This window comes from Prunus mume, linkage group LG3 (assembly GCF_029339155.1).
Source record: "Prunus mume cultivar Tortuosa linkage group LG3, ASM2933915v1, whole genome shotgun sequence".
NCBI classification, from domain to species: domain Eukaryota; kingdom Viridiplantae; phylum Streptophyta; class Magnoliopsida; order Rosales; family Rosaceae; genus Prunus; species Prunus mume.
Window position 1 is genome coordinate 17,380,396 of NC_142700.1, and position 17,736 is coordinate 17,398,131.

At 37.7% G+C, this 17,736-nt stretch overlaps 1 protein-coding gene across 2 annotated transcripts; it reads left to right on the forward strand.

Annotated features, from left to right (window-relative positions):
* The first annotated feature begins 11,982 nt into the window (after nucleotides 1-11,982).
* On the forward strand, nucleotides 11,983-16,557 carry MAP65-1 (microtubule-associated proteins 65-1). 2 transcript variants are annotated; one of them, XM_008228788.2, is made up of 10 exons: nucleotides 11,983-12,143; nucleotides 13,051-13,144; nucleotides 13,249-13,452; nucleotides 13,608-13,856; nucleotides 13,942-14,157; nucleotides 14,256-14,411; nucleotides 14,493-14,804; nucleotides 15,380-15,467; nucleotides 15,699-15,847; nucleotides 16,074-16,557. In XM_008228788.2, exons 2-10 carry the CDS (start codon nucleotides 13,073-13,075, stop codon nucleotides 16,371-16,373), a joined length of 1,746 nt encoding a protein of 581 aa, XP_008227010.2. In that variant the 5' UTR covers nucleotides 11,983-12,143; nucleotides 13,051-13,072; the 3' UTR covers nucleotides 16,374-16,557. The 2 variants fall into 2 exon arrangements, with proteins under 2 accessions (XP_008227010.2, XP_008227009.2); XM_008228787.3 differs by having other exon boundaries at nucleotides 11,984-12,143; nucleotides 14,256-14,804.
* Nucleotides 16,558-17,736: the final 1,179 nt, after the last annotated feature.

The window sequence follows — 17,736 nt, forward strand, 5'->3', positions numbered from 1 at the left end:
TCGCGGAGACCCGCATCACACCCAAGCCGGGTTCACTCCTTAAATCTATGTCCTCGCTTACTAGGGAGGACTAAGGGCACGAGACTTTACCAAATTTCGCGTGAGTCTCCTAAAAATTGAACATTTCCCAAAATTTCCACCTGCATAAAACACATTTGATAACCCAACCGGCAGCATGCACAATAAAATCTCATGCAATTTACCTAAATGGCCTCCGGCCTTCAAATGCTTCTAGCAGAACTGCCCACAATGCTTTTAAAATAACTTAATGCATTAAACATGCATATAACAATTTCAAAATCTAAAAACGCACACCTTCACTTGCTCAGTCCACAGGACGAGTCCCAATTCAACCAAGTTTTGGGACCAACAACGAGGTCCAACCCAATCTCAATAAGACCACCTAAGTGGGGTCTAATATGTGGCTGCACCTAGTAACTTCAGGCTCGCCTACGTACCCTACTAAGGGATCAAGCCACACGTAGCTCTTTCATATCTATCCTGGCTCCTACTATCAAATAAACCATTACCACCACACGAATACATACATTCTAATATTTATCCAACACAACACACCAAACACAATCACAATATCACCCCTCATACGACGGACGTACCGGCCTCGTATGGGAATCACTGCCGGCTAATCCAAAGCGCTGCGTGCGACCTCACTGGGCACGGCTACATTCTCACCACCCTCACACAACCATATCTCCTCATGCGTCGGACGCACCCGCCACGTATGGGGTCTGCATCAACACGCCGGCTAATCCAAAGACGCGGCGACCACCGGGCCCTCGGCTACATTCTCACCCTCACACAACCATATCTCCCATCATACGTCGGGACGCACCCGCCACGTGGGTCTGCCAACACGCCGCTAATCCAAAGACGGCGGCGACTACCACCTGGGCTCGCTACATTCTCACCAACCTCACACAACCATATCTCCTCATACGTCGGACGCACCCGCCACGTATGGGGCTGTCAACACGCCGCTAATCCAAACGCGCGTGCGACCTCACTGCTGGGCACGCTACATTCTCACCACCTCACACAACCATATCTCCTCATACGTCGGGACGCACCCGCCACGTATGGGGCGCCAACACGCCGGCTAATCCAAAGGCGCGTGCGACCTCCCTGGGCCGGCTACATTCTCACCACCTCACACAACCATATCTCCTCATACGTCCGGACGCACCCGCCACGTATGGTAACGCGCTAATCCAAAGGACGCGTGCGACCTACCAGGCTCGCTACATTCTCACCACCCTCACACAACCATATCTCCTCATACGTCGGACGCACCGCCACGTATGGGGGCAACACGCCGGCTAATCCAAGCGCGCGTGCGACCTCACCCCGGGCTCGGCTACATTCTCACGGCCCTCACACAACCATATCTCCTCATACGGGACGCACCCGGCCACGTATGGGGTGCATCAACGCCGGCTAATCCAAAGACGCGTGCGACCTCACCATCGGGCTCGCTACATTCTCACCACCACACAACCATATCTCCTCATACGTCGGGGCACCCGCCACGTATGGGAGTGCAACACGCCCGGCTAATCCAAAGGACGGCGTGCGACTCACCATCGGGCTGGCTACATTCTCACCACCCTCACACAACCATATCTCCTCATACGCCGGGACGCCCCGGCCACGTGACGGGTCCGCCAACACCGCTAATCCAAAGAGCTGCGTGCGACCTCATCTTGGGCTGGCTACATTCTCACCACCCTCACACAACCATATCTCCTCATACGTCCGGGACGCCGCCACGTATGGGTCCGCAAACGCCGGCTAATCCAAAGCGGCGGCGACTCACCAGGCTCGCTACATTCTCACCAGCCTCACACAACCATATCTCCTCATACGCCGGGACGCCCGCCACGTATGGGTCCGCATCAACACGCCGGCTAATCCAAAGGCGCGTGCGACCTCCTGCACCGGGCTGGCTACATTCTCACCACCCTCAACATGATCACAATATGTACGTGGGGTAGTGCGTATAGCACTGTAAGCTAACATTCGATCGCTTTATTTACTTTTAAACATCCACACAATTAATTATATAAAATATAAATTCTACTTCTATACAAGCCTCAACCCTGGCAAAGCATCTGATAATTCTGCAATTTAAATTATATAATACTATCCTAAGATCACGCATAAACCATTTAACTCAACAACGCCCAAGACCTGTCACTAAGGTCATTCTAACCCTCCTGGGATGATAGAACTACACAACGAAAGTCTAGAGGTCAACCCGCGGTCAAACTACCCAACTTGGTCAAACAGGCCCGCGGGGCCCACGACCTCCAAATCATGATCCGACAGTTCCTATAGGTTCTACAAGGTCTAGGACACACGTCCTGCAAGTTTGGTCCAGATCGGACGGTCGGATCGCTCACGATCGCACGATCGGACGGTTACTAAAACCCTAACCCTAGGGTTAGCATTTCTGGAGTATCCGGGACTCCATTTTACGATCCGTCAAATCCTACATGATCCTGGAAATACCTAGATCAACATATTATAAATTCAGGACCATCCAACGGTCCAAACCTAGCGAACCCGGAAAATACGCGATATGCGATATCCGTTCGGAACTCTAGCGGTATCCAAAATGAGATCCGAGCACACCTACGCGCTCGTGACATCGAGAGGATCACAATGGGACAAAAATGCCCTCAGCTACAGTGCCACGCGCCGCACACGCCGGCATGGGTGTCTAAAGCGATATCGCATCGCCGGAAAACCTCCAAATCATGAGTCAAGACTCCTACCCTAGGTAATACACCTAATTTGGAGTCACTTTTGTTCTTGGACGTACCCCAAAAACTGATCGGAAGTGGCCGGAATCGCGATCGCAAAACCGGCCGAATTTCAACTCGTAGATCGAGCTACCTAGCCTCAAAATTTATGAAATCCTACCCAACCATCAGCTAGAGCATGCAGAAGGGATGAATTTCCATACCTTGATTGCCAAAAATGGCGGCCGGACGACGGAGAACAAGCCGGCGGTTTCGCGAAACCAGGCGGTTTTCTTCGATTTTCCGCGAAATCCCGGTGGCGAGACCGGTAGGAAGAGGACGGCGGTCATTTTGGTACTCCGTCGACTTTGGTGGTCGGACGAGCACGGCCGCCAAAGCGTGGCGGCCTCCATTGCGTCGCGAACCAGCGGAGGGAGAAGGAGAGACGCGCGGGAGAGAGAGAGAAACAGACGGGGGCATTTCCGTCTTTTAACCAAAAATCCAATTTCCAAATATTTACGATTATGCCACTGAGCTTCTTCTGACCATATCTCTCTCGTTACAACTCCGATTCGAGCCCACTACGTGTCTACGGACTCATCTCACCGTGCTCTACGCAACGGTACAACCGGAATTCCCAAATTCCTTTCGGGTAAGAAAATGACTAAAATACCCCTATCCCACGGGTAATTTCTCAATTCCATTTAAATTAATTAAAAATGGGATAAATTTGGGGTCGGGGTGTTACATTTCCGCTGCAAACTTTGCTTTAGTTTGTCACTTGTTTCACTCTTGGTTGACTAAAAGACCTTCTCTACAATTGGTGTTTCTCAAGTATGGTGTTTAGTGACTCGCTTGTCAAGTTGGGCCTGCGAAATATCTTTACCCAACTTGAGGAGTGTTGGCGAGTCCTTACTTAGTTAGAATTTTGGTTCCTTACTATGTTAGAATTTTAGTTACTTACCATTTATCTAGTCATATTATAATTGAGATTTATTTCCTATTATAATTTATATTTATTTTCTATTGTAATTTAGATATATTTCTTATTTTATTTAGGGTTAACACACCTTTGTACTTGTATAAATACCTCCATATTGAAGAAGAATAATAATATAAGAATATTTGAATTTTTTCCCCTACTTTGTTTGACTGAAGGGACATAGAAGGAGGTGCTAGTAGTATAATGCAAAGAGGGACTTTAGTCTCATATTCATGTCGTTGTTATTGAATGTACCCTCATCACAATTGAATCAGCCATTGAGTACATAGAAGCTCTGGCTCTTGCCGCTGCTTCACCAAGAATACGATTTGGAGCTCTTGGGTTCATGACTGGTGCTACTACTATTGAACCATCTCTTTGAAGGCCAAATGTCACATCAGTAAGAGAGAAGTAGGCAAAAAAGATGCTCTCCTATCTGGTAGCGGTGGTGGTGTCATAGAAGTAAGCGATGTTGTCGGAAGGAGTAAGAACTAAATACCCAAAGTCAACTACTGGTGGTTCAAGAAGTGAATCAGATTCATCCTATAATAAGTAATAAGATAGTATGAAAGGGATTGATTGGGATTCATCGACATCTGAGATTCATTTTGCTCAACTACATGACACACCTCATGTACTTCTCTATGATAATGGAAACGATCATGAATGTAACTGAACTTTTTACTCTAGAATTTCTCTATGATAGCATAGAAAAATGAAAGGTTGATTGCGTTATGATAAGATCAAAGAGTTCCAGAAATGGAAATTATGAACTTTTTTGTTGTTTTGGTTGAATTGTCGAGCAAAATAAATAATTGTGTTTGTTGATTTTATTGATTTTATTGATGTGTCCAAATGAAAATTACTCATGATCCACTTTTTTGTGTGGAGACACTCCAATGGAGATGTACAAAAGCTGAAAATTGATATTTCGTGAAGTAAGGCATTAGCTCCCATTACATTACCGTAAAAAAAAATATATATATATATATATACAAAAAATGCACAACATTATACAAGGACATGAATTGGTCAGTCTATTATGACCATTGAGAGCGTAGAAACGACCAACACACAGCATCAATCTTGTTGCCTTTAGATTTAGTAGTTGTAGTTGCGGCAACTCTACATAAAAGACTACTTATCACAACCCTCTCAACCGCAAGCAGTAATTCTCTTCCTAATATTGGATAAAATCACAAGTTTGAATATCTCCTCCCTCGTTAATGAAAGAAGAAAAATACATTTTATCTAAAAATCAAGATAACATTAAGATAATGGAAATCTATAGAAATTGTGAGAAAATGAGACTAAGATAGTGGAAGAGTACAAAGAGAGAATGAGGAAGCAATGAAGGTTTTGAGATGGAGGTGTCAAACGGCACGGCCTGACCTATTTAAATTCGTGCCATTAAGTTATTTGGGTGGGGTCAAGCCGGTCCATTTAATTAATTGGGTCGTGTTGTGCTAGTCTATTTATCAAAACCATTGATCTTGTCCCAGCTCAAAGCCCAAGTCCACAAGGAACCGGGCCGTGCTAGAGGCGGCCCATTGCTTGGCTCATTTAACTTGAATATTTTTTTTCCCTTTAATTTCTTTTTAAAAAAAATTATTCATGTTAGCATATTAAATTTATAAAAAAAATATACATATATTAATACCTTTCTTATAAAGTTATATGTAATATGAGACTAAAAATTGAAGATTTGTTGTAGTATTTATTTATTGAGGATTTAATGTGGGACTAAAAATTGAGGATTTATTGTAGTATTTATTTAATATGAAAATTTATGATTTGTTGGAAGAAGAAGCCACCAAATCAAAGTCCATATATGTAGATATCAAGAGGAGGCTAAAATATGATTTATGTAAAGTGAGCCTTGAAAAATAAAACAAATTTAAATGGGTTGGACCGGGCTTGAAGCAGGTTCGAGCCAAGCACTGCTCATGCTTTCAGGTACTTGAGCCATGTTGCGTCCCATTTAAACAAATTAGGCTTGTGTCGTACTGAGCCAACCCAACCCATTTAGCACATCCGAGGCCAACGAGGCAAGCCGTGGATTTAGGCCCACAGTGCATGAAATCTACTAAACCATTAGCCGAAACCTAGTTCATCTATTTGAAAGGTATGAGTAAAAGTCCAAAATAACTTACCTATATTATGTTGTATACTTCTATCTTTCTCTATCTCCCTCATCATATGATTAGAGAAATAGAGATGAGTACACAAATAGGTAGACTAAATGAAAAGATAGACATTGAGCTTGACGCTCTCTCCCAATATCTCTTGCATCAAAAAATCAAAACTACGGAAATAATTAAGATAATGAGGGCATGGAAGAAAGTAATGGACCAATATAATATGAGAATCAGATAGTCTTGGAAGGGGAACTCAAGAGGTTAATAATGTTTGTTAACTCTTGGAACAAGGGCGAAACCAGAAATTTTTCAATGGGTGGGTTAGCTAAAGTTATTAGCTTAAAATCTAATGATAATGTTTTTTTGTACTTACATTTTCTATAGTTTTTCTAGAAATAAAAGTATACATTAAATCATATAAATCATGCTAATTGTAAACACAAGAAAAAAAATGAAATTAGAGCCATATTATTCACAAAAGGGTGAATTTCATTTAGAAAAATGCTTCTCTTTTGGAGACAAATTAATAGAAATGTTTTAAAATTAATGTTGGGACAAACTTTTACACCAAATACAAATGTGGAAGACCCCTGACTATGCCTATTGGTGTTGAAATTGTATACTTATTTATTGTTAAAATATTAGGCTATATGTGTATTTAATTTATTTTTTTCCCAAATCTTCCTGGGCTACAGCAAAGGGCATCCCTGGCCTTCCACCCATGTCTTGGAAGATTTAAGAGGTTAATAATGTGGTCGAACGAGATTGAGAAAGACATAAGTAAACAATCACACAACACAATAATTTGTTAACGAGGTTTACTCAATATGAGCTACGTCCTCAGGCTGTTAGAGATTCACTATAAAAGTATAAGAGAAAACAATTAAAATTCGGTCAATACTAGATTAAGAATGAATGGTAAAATAGGTTTGAGGGTGACGGTAGCGTCAGTTTGATGATGGAAGTAGAACCCTTTTTTTTTTCTTCTTACTTTCTTAATATCAATGTTGCGTAAGGAATACGTTGTTTCAGATTACCAAGAAATACAACTTGCCAATCATACATGATAAAATTGTAGGCTCCATTATAATCCCAGTACAATTTGCAAGCTTGGACGTTGGACCTACAAAATGCAATCATTAATGGAGTTTCCTCAGCAGATATGTCCATCCATGAACTACTTGTTCCTGAAAATTGCAAGTGGCAATAAATCTCCATACCAAATGTTGTAAAGATCAACAGTCACAACAGTCATCTCTTAACACGTCTTTGATATTGCATTCAATTACTAGAGGCCATTATCTTTCCCCGCCCAATGAGACTCTTCACAGCTTCCTTTCTTGGGCTTTGAAATTTCAATGTGCCCAAAAGAATATAAGAAGCACTATGAGAAAAGACTTTAGAAGATTCAAGTCATCCTTCATTTAGTGCATGTGCCTCTAGAAATATGCTTCATGGTTTTTTCTTAATCTTAATTCAGTTCTATATGTGATTCCGCCCTTATTTATATGGAGCTTAGAGAAGAAAGCGTATAATTAATTCAAATTTATATGTGATTCCATCCTTATTTATCAGGTTGGTATGATTAGATAATATGAACATGTTTAAGGGCTTCGGTTTTGATAGTTAAATAAATAATAAGGAGGCGTTTGGTATCCTATTCAAATATATATGGAACTCAAAAATTTTGATTTTTTTTTAAAACAAGGAGTTCTTAACTCTATTTTTAAGATTCAAAAACTTTTTTGGTATGTAACTTGAAAACTGGTTTCAAATCTTAAAAATTTGAGAACTTGTGGGTTGTTTAAAAAAAAAGAAAGATATTTTTTGTTTTTAATAATTGAGGTGTTTTTTAGTTGTTTTTGAGTTTGAGTTTTTAAAAATAAGGCTACCAAATAGGTTTTCTTTGTTTTGGACTCAAATTCTGTTTTTGATTTTAAAAAGTTGAATACCAAACAGGCCCAATCTCCCCTATCGATATTCAATCACCACGGGTGTGGCTTTTAAGAGTAATTAAGAAACTATATTAAATAGTCACATATAACATTATGTTACTATGTCCCCTTCAAGTATCACATCTACAATTTGTTTTCTGCAAATCAAGTATCACACCTTCAAGTACTATGTGTTGCATATTATATTATTATTCCCATAGCAAAGGAGATATATTTTCTGCCCAGTTAAAACTTTATAATAGTAGATGTACCAAAAAAAAATAAAGATTAATACTATAACAGTACAAAGAGCACGTGAGAGTTTTTGGCTCTTACAGTGCACCCAAACAGTTCCCATACATTTCCTGTCTCGCCCACATGAAGCAAGCCCTACAAAGCTGTTCCCATTGGCCCTTCCATTTCATAATTGATTTTCGTACATCATGAAGCTCAAGTTTGAAAAAACCACCACTTGCCAAATTTGTAGTCAAACATCAATTTGATTTAAATCAATTTATTTATAAAGAAAACATAGTACACGTACCATGTTAATTAGCTATTTAGATGATTAATTAATTAATTAATCAGCTAGTGAGAGACAATTAAGGAAAAGCATCATCTTCATGATGGAAGCAAAATAATTGGTGAAAGCAACCTCTCTTAAGTGTATGATATATAGCCAAGGACTAAAATATCAATAATATCGAGGATATTATTGTTTTTTCAGTTCTCTGATATTTTGTAATATATCCATACATATATTATATAAGTATCAATAATATCGGAAAATATCAACATCGATAATTTCTCTCACAATTTAGCAATATTTGGCCAAAATAATATCGAGATGATGAAGACAGTGCTATGGAAAAGATTCTTGTGTTTTCACAAAACCTCCTTGGGTCTAAAAAATTACACGAACACCCCCCTGAGGTTTCAGTTTGTTTTCACAAAACCCCTTTTCGTTAATTGTTTGTCCAAAAATTGATAATTTCATTTAAACAAAACTTATGCAAATGACAAAATTAACCTCAGTGAAGTATATGCAATCTAATCTCAAAGGCCAATTTTGTAATTTGGAGAAATTTTGTGTATGTATAAAATCATCAATCTTTGGATGAAAAATCAATAAAAAGGAGTTTTGCAAAAATAATTTAAAACCTCATGAGGTGTTCTTGAAATTTCTTCAATTTCAAGGAGTTTTATGAAAAAAACCTGAAAACCTCAGGGGGTGTTAGTGTAAATAACTCAAATTTGAACCTTATAAAAACTCTATGTGGTACTAAGTCACTCATGTATCTTACCATGCAATGTATAAATTATAAAATATTGTAATAAATCATTATAAATAAATGATTATGGTGTGTTTAATCTTTTTTCATTAATTACTACATATTTTTTACACTCGCAGAATCGCCATGTTTGTTAGCTCGCTATATAATAAACTTAAATCAATTAAACCAATTCAGGCAATACATTTCCTTATAATTTTTTTGTGATAAAGTAATAGATAATTGACTCAATAAATATCCTCTAAAGTTTCACGAAATTTTTTCAAGTTTTTTTGACAACTTCCTGTGGTTTTTATTCAATTTTTATCGATATCAATAATTTCTCGATATTTCCATCAAAATTTTCATATTTTTGGATTACCAATATTTCCGAAACCATCAATATTTTAAAACTTGTATATAACTAAATATATAATCAAGCACTCTTGCCCTGAAGAATTCGGGACCAAACACTGCATTTTGCATCCAAACAAACAACTTCTCTTAATATGGATTCAACTTTTAAGTAATGTTTCAATCATCAACTAAGTTCTTGTTTGAATGTGTAATTTATATTAATTATCCAACAACATAACATATCAAATATTTAACAAAATAATATTATTTCTTAAATAAAAAAGACTATTAAAAATAAGATTCATTAAGATTACACGTATCCCACTTGTAATTCTATTTTTTCTGTTGTGGCCAAAACTAGCCGTACTACATTAATAAAATCGATGGAGTGGTCATTATGGAAAAGTAGGTAAAATTACTTGCAAGCTGAACTTCCAAAAGTATGGACATCAACATGTGAGTGTGACTGGTAGGCAAAAGTACTTGCATACACCATGCAACAAACAACTTTCTTCAAAATTAATTTACCAAAAGAAAAAAATAAATTGACCAAAAACAAAAGAAAAAAAATAAACTTTCCTTAAACTCGGGACATAATACTTTTGAGCATATGTCAAAGTCTTACAATTAAAAATCTTAATATGGGTTGTTAGTAATTATTTGGTCTAGCATTTAATTTTGAGTTTATTGCATAAAATTGCGGATTGAAATTTTCTAAACGAAAGTTTGTTATATTGTTGAATGAAAAAGAAGAAGAAGAAGAGATATACCCATTTTTAACACTAATAATATAGATAAATCATACACAATTTAATTTCTATAAACAAACCCAAAAGATGATATCTGACCTTATTGAATTGAATTTTAATTATTAAATTATTTTGATGCCCTATTGAGTGTTTTGAGTTTTTTTCTGAGGTTTTGGGGCTAGGTTTGTTTTAAGAAATCAATCGCAGTTTTGTAATTTAAAAGAAGTTAAAAATCTTTTTGTTACGTTGTAAATGAGCTTTGATGTGTTTCTAAAGTTTATTTCATATATGTTTTTTATATATAATTTGGGCTCCTATATTGGATATAATAGTGAATCTCCAAAAATAATAATAATAATGATGTCAATGCCTGAGTTAAGAACAGAACAAATGATTACAATGTATTTTTAATTTTAAACATAAAGTTATTTTCACAATTTTTTATAATGTTATTAAATTTTTTTTGTAATACAGGCGATACTAATTTATTATGAAATTAGGGGTCTCTTGTGACGCCAAATTTATTATGAAATTATAAATATGATTGGATAGCATGGCAAAAAGAAAAAAAAAAAAAAGAATTAAAAAAACATGATACTGGAGGATCATACATGGAAAAATCCAAAACTAATTTGGTGAGCTCATCTAATCACACAGAGGCCTGCATATGGAGATAAGCAGATTTGCAGAGGATTGAGGTCCTGTTGGCTTCGTGATGACACCTAAGCCGTGGCCAGTGACCACCACCAGCTTTGCCCCAAAATCTCGTTTCGCTTTACCCATACCAAATACTTTTTCTTTTTTTCCTCTCATGCCTCTTCTCACTAACAAATGCCATTCTCCTTTAACTCATTCACACAAATGCCACTCCCATCTTTTCTACTCTCTCTCTCTCTCTCTCTCTCTCTCTCTCTCTTATATATATTAAGGTTTGCTTTGACCCTCCAATGCGCGTTTAGAATCCGAAGGCTTTTTCCTCCTCCATTTAATTATACAATGATGACTATTGTTTCTGTGTTGTGTGAGCAATCTAGACAATTTTAGGCAAATGCTTCCCATAATATGCTTTATAATTTGATAACAACCCTCTCTTCTATTGATAAAAATAAGTGAAAACCCTAAATCCATACTAACTTAAAGAAAACTATTTAGGTATAGTGTATGAACAAAACCAACCATGCAATTAAGTCTAAAAAGAAATTCAAAGTCAAGTTTAACTGATTTACAGATTTGATAGACGATACTAAATATTGTCAAATGACATATATGACATTATTATTTATAACATTCATTCTAGTGATGATAACTAACAATCAAATAAAAGGACATGCGCCATGCATTGCAACTTTTTTAATTCCCATACACATAAATCAAGAAATTAAAATGATCAAAATCAATCTTATTCACTTAACAAGTTAATAATATTAGATATACGATAAGTTTATAAAGTGTTATGTACCAAATGATCTGACAATTAATTTGTAACAGTTAGTAAATGTCGTGGATAAAAACTAACAATACCATGGCCTGGCCAAACTTGTCAACTTGGCAAATTTCAACATTTGTTAGGTTCTTCTGGTAATAGTCCCTCTTGACCTTGACCATGGACTGAACCCTATGGACTATCTCTCAGAACACGGACAAAGAAGCGGTCAAAGCAGCAACTACCTCTAATAACTATCCTACAGTGTCAAAATCGTAATTAATCACCAAAACCCAGGGCATTGCAGAATGGACATTTTCGGGACAATTAGATTATGGTATATAAGGGCCCCACCTTTGTCCATTTCATCTGCACACTGTTTTTAATCTTTTCCTTCTCTGTCCTGTGGTAGCTTCCATCACTCTCTCACTCAGAGATTGCACCGAGGAAGACACACACTACGGCACTCACTCTCTTAGATCTGAAACCCACAAACACCAAAAACCCTGAGCTCCGAGGACGATCTGGTGAGCATTTTCTCTGCTACACTCTCTGCTTTTCTGTTTCTTTCATTTTGTATGGATATGGGGGTTGTTTTAGTTCTTGAGGGATCTGAGTGTTCTGAAATTTTTTGTTCATGATTAAATGTGGGGGTTTCTGGGTTATGGGTTGTGGTTGGATAATGCAAATGAGGGTTCTTTCTTGGTGGGTTTTGCGTTGAGCGTGCTCCACTGTGAAGTGAATTTTGTTATTGGGGTTTATAGTTGTGTTTGGGCTTGAGATTTTTTCTTGATGATTGGTTCTTGGTTATGGATTTGGAATGTTGGATTTAGTGCTTTCATTTGGTTAATTAAGTGGGGATTAGTATAATGTACTACTATGATTAGTGCTTTGTTTTTGGTGATGGGAAGATGAGAGGTTGATTCTTGTGTTCTATGTCTAGATTTTTAAGATCAGAATCTTTATTTTTCTTTTTTGACACTCCAAGTTGAAAGAAAGAAAACTAAAAAAAAAATTTGGGTTGCTTTAACTTGGTACTTCGATTGTAATTTTTGTTTACTGGGTAACACGATCTGATTTGCGTGATCTGTGTTTAGAACTTCATTTTTATTTTATCAAAATTTATTTCCGGGTTGAAGGTATTAATAGTTGACGGCCGTGATTTCCAGAACCCAGAAGATATAGAGAGGGCATCTCTGTGTTATGTTTATAGATACCATATAAAATCACTCTGCTTTTGGCATTTGAGTTGTTTTATCTTATTTTATGGAATTTAAATTTCTAATGCTCAGCTGATGGTTGACTTGTGGTCTTTTATTATGCTTGATCCTTTTTACTGATTACTTACCGTCTTATATGACTGATGCTGACGGGTGTTTATACACTATTTATGAAAATGTATTACGTGTCTTCTGAACATTTTCGATGATGCAGTCTAGGTGGTGATTTAACAAAAATGGCTGTCGCGGATGCTGAAAACCCTCGTCTTGGAGAAATAACTTGTGGTTCTTTACTGCAGAAACTACAGGTGACTTATATATTTACCTTTGATTGTCTGTCTTTTTCTTCCTCACAGCTTCTTTTTATGTAATGTGAAGATTGGATGTTGAACTAATGCATGATTTATTGCAGGAAATTTGGAATGAAGTTGGCGAGAGTGATGAAGAACGAGACAAAATGCTTCTTCAATTAGAGCAAGAGTGTCTAGATGTATACAAGAGGAAGGTCGAGCTGGCAGCAATGTCAAGGGCACAGCTTCTTCAGGCATTGTCTGATGCCAAACTTGAACTTTCCAGTCTTGTATCAGCTCTTGGAGAAAAAAGTTTTGTTGGAGTTGTGAGTAATTACAAATTTTTTCTTCATCTTATTAAAAAAGAAATTACATATTTTTTCTTCATATGAACTGATGATCTTTTATTGCTACATTAAAGCATGTTAATAGTCTATTATTTTGTCTTCTAAGTAATAATGAATTGTTAATTTGTTTACAGCCCGAGAAGACTTCAGGAACAATCAAGGAACAGCTTGCGGCTATAGCGCCAGTACTGGAGCAGCTGTGGAAACAGAAAGAGGACAGGGTGAAGGAGTTTTCTGATGTACAGTCACAGATACAAAAGATTTGTGGAGAAATTGCTGGGAACTTGAATCTCAGTGAGAGTCCTGCTGTTGATGAGTCTGATCTATCCCTGAAGAAATTAGATGAATATCAATCCCAACTTCATGATCTTCAAAAGGAAAAGGTAAATATATCTTATCCTCATGAACATGGCAAAATGCTTAATCTGCAATAAGTTCATAGTGTTAATTTCTCATTTGATCTGACAGAGTGAAAGATTGCACAAGGTGCTTGAATTTGTGAGCACAGTGCATGACCTTTGTGCTGTACTTGGGCTGGACTTCTTGAGTACTGTTACAGAGGTCCATCCTAGCTTAAATGACTCAACTGGTGTGCAATCCAAAAGCATTAGCAATGATACTTTATCTAGGCTGGCTAAGACTGTCTTAGCACTAAAAGAAGATAAGAAGCAGAGGCTGCATAAGGTATTTCTTTTTTACTTTTTCATTTTCATTATTTGTGTTTGTAGAAAAATAATAATTTATATTTCGGATTAAATTTGACATTTATCTTCACTTTAAAGCTCCAAGAGTCAGCAACACAGCTACTTGATCTGTGGAATCTGATGGATACCCCTGATGAGGAAAGGGGATTCTATGACCATGTTACCTGTAACATATCAGCTTCAGTGGATGAAGTGACTGTTCCTGGGGCTCTTGCCTGGGATCTGATTGAGCAGGTATTTATGCATATGATGTTTAGTGGTTTGTTAAAACAATTTATGATGGCTGTTTACTCATTTCTCGATTTTGTTTTGAAGACTGAGGTCGAAGTTGAGCGGCTTGATCAGCTGAAATCAAGCAGGATGAAGGAAATTGCATTCAAGAAGCAATCAGAGCTTGAGGAGATTTTCACTCGAGCTCACATAGAAATAGATCCAGAAGCTGCGAGAGAAAAGATTATGGAACTGATTGATTCTGGGAATGTTGAACCTACTGAATTACTGGCTGACATGGATGATCAGATAGCGAAAGCGAGGGATGAAGCTCTAAGCAGAAAGGATATATTGGACAAAGTTGAGAAATGGATGTCAGCCTGCGAAGAAGAGAGTTGGCTTGAGGACTACAATCGCGTAATTAAACTCTCCCTGAACTATCTACCTATGCATGAATGTGAATTGCTGGCTGGACCTTATTGTGGAAAACAGAGTTTCATATGTTGCACAGTGCTCCCCATACATTACGATAGACTTTTTTTGTTGTTGAAGAAAGCACCTTCACTGTGCTCCCGTCCATTGGAGTCCAACTACCTAGACCTGCTCCATTGTTCTCTGTGAATTACTGTAGATGTTGGACATGCTAGAATTAAGTATTGTAATTCAACAGTTACTAGAATGAAGCTACTTGGTAAATAGGACCTGGGGAGGATCTATTAGAAGTCCTACCCGTCTAACCACCTGCCAAATATATATGAACATACAGGAAAATGTAACCATTTCATGGATGGGCTTAGGTGTGGAGTTGCAGTCTTGCCTTTTCAGGGTGGTTAGAGTAACCATGTAGTCCTTTAAAACTAATAACTGGCCTAGGAGTTTCTATGCATATGACGTTGCATCTGTGCAACCCACATGAATTTTGCTGATTTTTTATACTTGAATTTTCCAATTTTAGGCGTTTCATTGTAACCAACATTGTCTTGTTGAAACAGGATGAAAACAGGTATAATGCAAGTAGAGGTGCACACCTAAACCTCAAGCGTGCAGAGAAAGCACGTATTCTGGTTAACAAAATTCCAGGTAAGTGTAGAGGATAACACGGTTATGACGACTGTAGTCTTACAGTTGCAAATTTGACAGAAAGTGAGACGCATAAGTGAAGGAAGTTTTGTATGGCATGTGCAGTGTAATATGTGCATGATCAAATAAAATTAAACAATCCATGCTGTCAATTACCACTCCTTGACATGCTTACAATCCACCCATTAGTTTCCAAATTTCTTATTTTTTTTCGTTTTCTTGGCAATGCAGCTCTTGTGGACACATTAGTAGCCAAAACTCGTGGGTGGGAGGAAGATCGTGGCATATCATTTACTTATGATGGTGTTCCTCTCCTTGCTATGCTAGATGAATATGCCATGCTTAGGCAAGACAGAGAAGAAGAGAAGCGGAGGATGAGGGTACGTTTTACCTGAATAGATAATTAAATGATTATTGATGATTATATGAGGTGATTAAATGCTCCTTGATTTTTACATGAGTTTAGTTATGTTCCCAAGTAATTATGCTTGACATGACCTAAATCTAAATCTGACGTTTTAGTAGCCTTTTTATTTTGGTTTTTACATCAGTCTGAGTTGATTGTCCTCTTGCATCAAATGGGATTATGTCCCATGGATTTTGCAGGATCAGAAGAAGTATCAAGAGCTACAACACACAGAACAAGAAACCATATTTGGCTCAAAGCCTAGCCCTGCTCGACCAGTTGGCACAAAGAAGGTAGTAGGTCCTCGTGCAAATGGAGGTCCAAATGGAACTCCTAGCAGACGGCTATCACTCAATGCTCATCAAAATGGAAGCAGGTCTGTAACAAAAGATGCGAAGAAGGATCTTAGGCCCGTTGCTCCTATGAACTATGTTGAGATAGCAAAAGAGGATGCTGCGTCCCACATTTCTGGCACTGATACACTTCCGGTGTCACCATAATAGTGAGGGAGATAATTGTAGGTTACACCTCTGTCAAATTTTAGTGTTTTAACTAGTTACTGTTGTAGGGATATGATGTATGAAACAGTGAGGGTAAATTGGAGAGTGAACTGTGTGTACCTGTGCATGTTATGTTTTAGCATTCGGAGGCTTTCTAAATACACGTTGCGTTCTCTGTTCTTCATGTTTTGGCTGGTAGCTATTGTGTTCGAAATAAAATCCTGCCACTGCATTCTTGCCAGTAGACTTATGAATTTTGGTTCCGTGAATGTTCTTGTTTCTTTTATTGTTTTGCTTTACGTGACTCCTAATCCATGTTAAACTCTAGAATGGATTTCCCTGTCTTGGTAGCAATGAACCTGGCCTGCACGTTCCTCGTATATTAGTTAGGTAACTCCTAGCATTACTGAGAACTTTTCTTAAGCTGGGAAACATAAAACCATAGGAACTCGATGGTATTCGAAAAATGAGGATCCTGATCCTATGTTTCGAATTTATAATTGTGGCTAGGCTACAAAGTTCTCAAGGGTAGGACACAAAATTGTATTGGAAGTTAAAAAAAAGAAGAAGAAATCAATCGATGACATGTCTTTCATTTTCACCCTTGGGGAACTGGCCTCATGGATTGGATAGATGTAAACAAGGCAACAAGTTGCTTTGTCCTCATGGGTTTAAGCTAGGATGTGAACTGGCCTCATGGATTGGATAGATGTAAACAAGGCAACAACTGGCCTCATGGATGTGAACTGGCCTCATGAACTGGCCTCATGGGTTTGCAATTATTCTTAATTTGTATCTAACAACTTTGTTTGCCAAGGATGGCTTTATGTCTACAAAATTACCTAGGTAAAAACTTGTCCTGGATAATCCAAGAGAGAGTTTGTACGATTGGCCTGAAATTTTTTTTTTTACTGGATTTACTGTATCACAACATCTATTTCTACATATTTGCTATGACAAATTGGAGATGCTGATTTTGCTCTTCAGTTTTTACACCTCTAAACGATAGCTTCAAGGAGATACTTGCCTCAACCAAGAGACAAGAGGATAGTCAAAATTACTTTTAACCCTTAGTTGGGATTGGATATATGCAGATAACAATGAAGTTACCTCACTAAGAAACTCGCAATTAATATTGTTGGAGAAAACGAGGAATCAAAGCATCATATAAATATGTGCTCATTATATTTCACCATATGCTGAGACCACATCAAAGCATATGTTGTTCCATTTATGAGCACTATACTATTTTTCAACTCCTAGGAAAAATTAGAGAAATGGGTGTGAGTAATTAATTACTTTTGCTTTGGCCAAATTTCAAGCCCTCAGAGATTTGCTAAGGAAGAGTTTGATGATCAAAATG

Bases quoted from the DNA above. Each gene is read 5' to 3' on its own strand.
- MAP65-1 (XM_008228787.3), top strand. From the start codon at position 13,073: ATGGCTGTCGCGGATGCTGAAAACCCTCGTCTTGGAGAAATAACTTGT. The intron at 13,145-13,248 runs GTGACTTATATA...GATTTATTGCAG, and splicing joins CTTTACTGCAGAAACTACAG to GAAATTTGGAATGAAGTTGG. The intron at 13,857-13,941 runs GTAAATATATCT...TTGATCTGACAG, and splicing joins ATGATCTTCAAAAGGAAAAG to AGTGAAAGATTGCACAAGGT.